At 66.6% G+C, this 3,239-nt stretch overlaps 2 protein-coding genes across 2 annotated transcripts in view; one reads left to right on the top strand and one right to left on the bottom strand.

Moving 5' to 3' along the window:
- The window catches only part of H696_04895 (hypothetical protein), a gene marked incomplete at both ends in the record, with an annotated part of 1,647 nt that extends 1,050 nt beyond the window's left edge, over nucleotides 1–597 (top strand). The window contains one exon of the mRNA XM_009498759.1: nucleotides 2–597. Within this exon, the coding sequence (XP_009497034.1) occupies nucleotides 2–597 (596 nt within the window). The remainder of the gene's footprint in view (nucleotide 1) is intronic.
- Nucleotides 598–655: 58 nt separating this feature from the next.
- H696_04894 (hypothetical protein) lies at nucleotides 656–3,239 on the bottom strand. The gene is made up of 2 exons (XM_009498758.1): nucleotides 2,399–3,239; nucleotides 656–2,206 (listed from the first exon to the last, which is right to left on the bottom strand). The coding sequence occupies exons 1-2, from the start codon at nucleotides 3,008–3,010 to the stop codon at nucleotides 1,160–1,162; spliced, it is 1,659 nt and encodes a 552-aa protein (XP_009497033.1). The 5' UTR covers nucleotides 3,011–3,239; the 3' UTR covers nucleotides 656–1,159.

Genomic DNA, 3,239 nt, shown 5'->3' with positions numbered 1-3,239 from the left:
GCTCCTGAGCCCGCGCCCGCTCCTGAGCCCGCTGTTGCTCCTGAGCCCGCGCCCGCTCCTGAGCCCGCTGTTGCTCCTGCTCCTGAACCGGTCGCTGAGCCCATTCCTGAGCCTGCTCCTGCGGCCGAGCCGGCCCCCGAGCCAGCTCCTGAGCCGGCTCCCAACAATGTCGAAGAGGATGCGGTCGTCGTCATCAATGCTGCCGGCGAGGAGGAGCCGGAGGAGCCGGAGAAAACCCAGCAGCCCCAGACCCCTGCTGACGGTCGTCTGTCGGACACCATGGTGGTGGTCGACTCGCCCGAGAGGGCCGACCAGAAGGAGGTCTTCTCCAGTGACCTCAGCCTGCTGGCTCCCCTGCTTGAGGACATGTACTCGAGCGAACGTCTGGGACAGATCTCCACCCTCGTGAGCAGCTTCGCCCTGCATCGTGCTGTGCCCGAGGACACGTGCACCATGTGCGCCGACAACATTTCCCAGGACCAATGGTGGGTCCTGCACCAGTGCAATATCCACATGTCCCACCTCAACTGCTTTGATGAGGCGCTGGAATACTTCAGCGGGACCGGCACGGCTTGCAGTGTCTGCATGCGCCCGTGATCCAGATCCGCGAGCTTGTCACACCTGCTGGCCAGAGTGCTTCTTCCCTTCTCTCCATCCGTCCCCCCCCCCCCCTGGTGGTGGGGGTCACCGAAGACGGGGGCAAAGCCACTTCGTCGCCCCCGCCCCCCTGCACATTCTCCAGCAAACCTCCTGCCAGGTTTTCCGAAGCCGCTGATCTGCATCTCTCTCTCTCTCTCTCCCTCTCCTTCTGAATCAGCGCCTTCATGTATTTTTAGTCCTCCACATTCTCCCTCCTCCTGCCTGCGGGGCGTCCTTGCCCCTCGCCCTCCCCTCCCCCCCCCCTCCTCCTCCTGTCCTTGTTCGTGAGCACCCGTCTCGGTAGCCTGGCTCCTCCCGGTCTTCGTGTCCCCTTCTCCCGAAGGGAGTGTTCTTCCCGCCTTTTTTTGTGCAATGCCCCCAAATACATGTGCCTCTCTTCTCGCTCTGTCGTTTTTTCACCACCTCCGGCGCACTGGTCCCTCGTATACACACTCTCTATCTATTGCTGCGCCCGACGCGCACGCCTGCCGGTCTTGGCCCGTGTCCCGCCCCGTGTGGATCATGCCCGCGATTGGGCCACCAGCTTGTCCGGCTCGCTGTACAGCAGGACACTGGCAATCACGATGGACGCGCCAATGACAAAGATGGCCGTGATGTCGAAGTCAAACCAGACACTGGCCACGGTGCTGGAAAAGACGATGGAGATGCTGGTGGCGAAGCCCTTGGCAATGTTGTCCGTGTATCGGACCACCGCCGCCACCAGCAGGCCCCCGAGCGAGGCCACGGCCACCAGGGTCCACGTCAGCCAGGTGTACCCGCCGAAGAAGCCCTGCTGCTGCAGGCGCCCCCCATCATAGTAGAGCATGGCAAAGAGGCTGAACAGCAGCCCCCACAGCGACAGCTGGAGATTCCGGCCAAACAGGCTGGAGGCGATGCCGGCCACCGATGCCGGGGCCGGGGCCTTGGAGGGGGGATGATAGAGGTGATGCGAGGCGGACCCGCCGCCGGCGCCACCACCGCCGGTCACTCCGGCGCCCGAGGGGGCGGCGAAGTAGTTTGCGGCCTCCGGGCTTCCGGCCCGGGACCGGGGGGCTGTCTGTAATTCGGTCAGCACAGCTCCAACACGGGGGCTACCGCGGGGATCATCGACACCGGCCGTCCCAGCTCCGGAAGTGCCATGCAGCGGCATGGCCGTCAGACTGCCGCCAGCCTGGGCCAAGGGATACATCATCGGGGCCGAGCCCGGACCTGGGAGAAGGCCCGCCCCTTGGGACGATGGGCCGGCGTCTGGCGGTGGCACAAGGGCCGGCCCTGCGGCCGGCGGGGTCCGGCCCTTGAGAACCCGCTCAAAGTAGACCCCAGCAAAGCCAGATGTGGCACTCAGCACGCAAACCACCGCGAAGCCAAGCAGCGTGTTGTCCCTGGTCTGGGCGGCGGCCGCAGCCAGCTCGTCCCCGGGGCCCGAGCAAGCGGGCTGCGGCAATTGGATGAGAACCACACCGAGGAAGAGCAAAAGCAAAGAAATCCACTGGGAAATGGTCAAGCGCTTGCCGAGCAGGGCCACCGAGAAGAGGGCCGTTGTGATGATCTTGCTCTGGTACATGACCTTCGAGGGGAGCGAGGCAAGATGTCAGGGCCGGGGCCCGAGGGCAGCACGAGGGGCAGAGAGAGAGAGAGAGAGAGACGGCGGGCGGGGGGCGGGATCAGGCGCAGACAGGCAGGGGGTGGCGCATGAGATGCGGTGTGCGGCTCCTCGGCAGGCGGCGGGAGAAGGGACAGCCGTGCCGCCGTCACGCACCTGGAAGGTAGCAGCCTCCAGATTTTGGAGGGCCAGGAAAACCAGGTTATTCTGCAAGGCATACAAGCCGGCCGGAACGGCCATGGGCCAGGACGATCGGACGAGAAGACGCATGGCACGCATGGCCCGAGTCATGCGTGTGTCCAGGCCGCGCGCCTTGACCATTGGCGAGGCCAGCGGCAACTCGGACGCCCTGGCCCCGGGCCCGGCGGCGCCCGGGCGCTCGAGCAGCCCGTGCATCACCACCGCCACCGACACCAGGAGCTTGATCAGCTCCCCCAGGACCACGGTCGTGCTGGGCAGGTAGAGCACTGTCCCGGCTCCGGAGGGCCCGGCCGAGCGCGAGTATCGAATCAGCAGCGCATGCACGCTATTCTGCAGGACAAGCAGCACCAGGGACAGCCACTTGAGGAACTGCGGCGATCGGAACCACGCAAGTGGCGACCCGCCACTCCCGAGACGCCGGCTGGCTCCGCCGGTCAAGAGCATGGGCGGCGCTCGGGCCTCGAAGTGGGCCGCGACGCGCGGTTTCCCCGGGGGCAGCCCCGGGGCGGCCTCCCCGGCCACCGCCGGGTGCAATACCTCGCTCGACCCGGGATGCGAGTGGGTCATGGACGGTGCGGGGGCCGCGGCCGTGTGCGTAGGCTGACGGGCCGGAGCGAGGGGCAGGGGAGGGGCAAGGTAGGGCGAGGGAGGAGCAAGAGGAGCTAGGCAGGCAGGAAGGCAAAGCAGGGGGAGGAGTGGGGGGGCTGGATGGAGAGGGCAGTGGACGACCGAAGTGAACCGCCTGCTGGGCTCGGCTCCGAAGAATGGCCATTTCCAGGCCGGCGGTGGGAGGGGG

Source organism: Fonticula alba (assembly GCF_000388065.1).
Source record: "Fonticula alba strain ATCC 38817 unplaced genomic scaffold supercont2.8, whole genome shotgun sequence".
Taxonomy (NCBI): Eukaryota; order Rotosphaerida; family Fonticulaceae; genus Fonticula; species Fonticula alba.
Note: the sequence above shows the minus strand (reverse complement) of the source record. Positions and strands in the feature narration are given on the sequence as shown.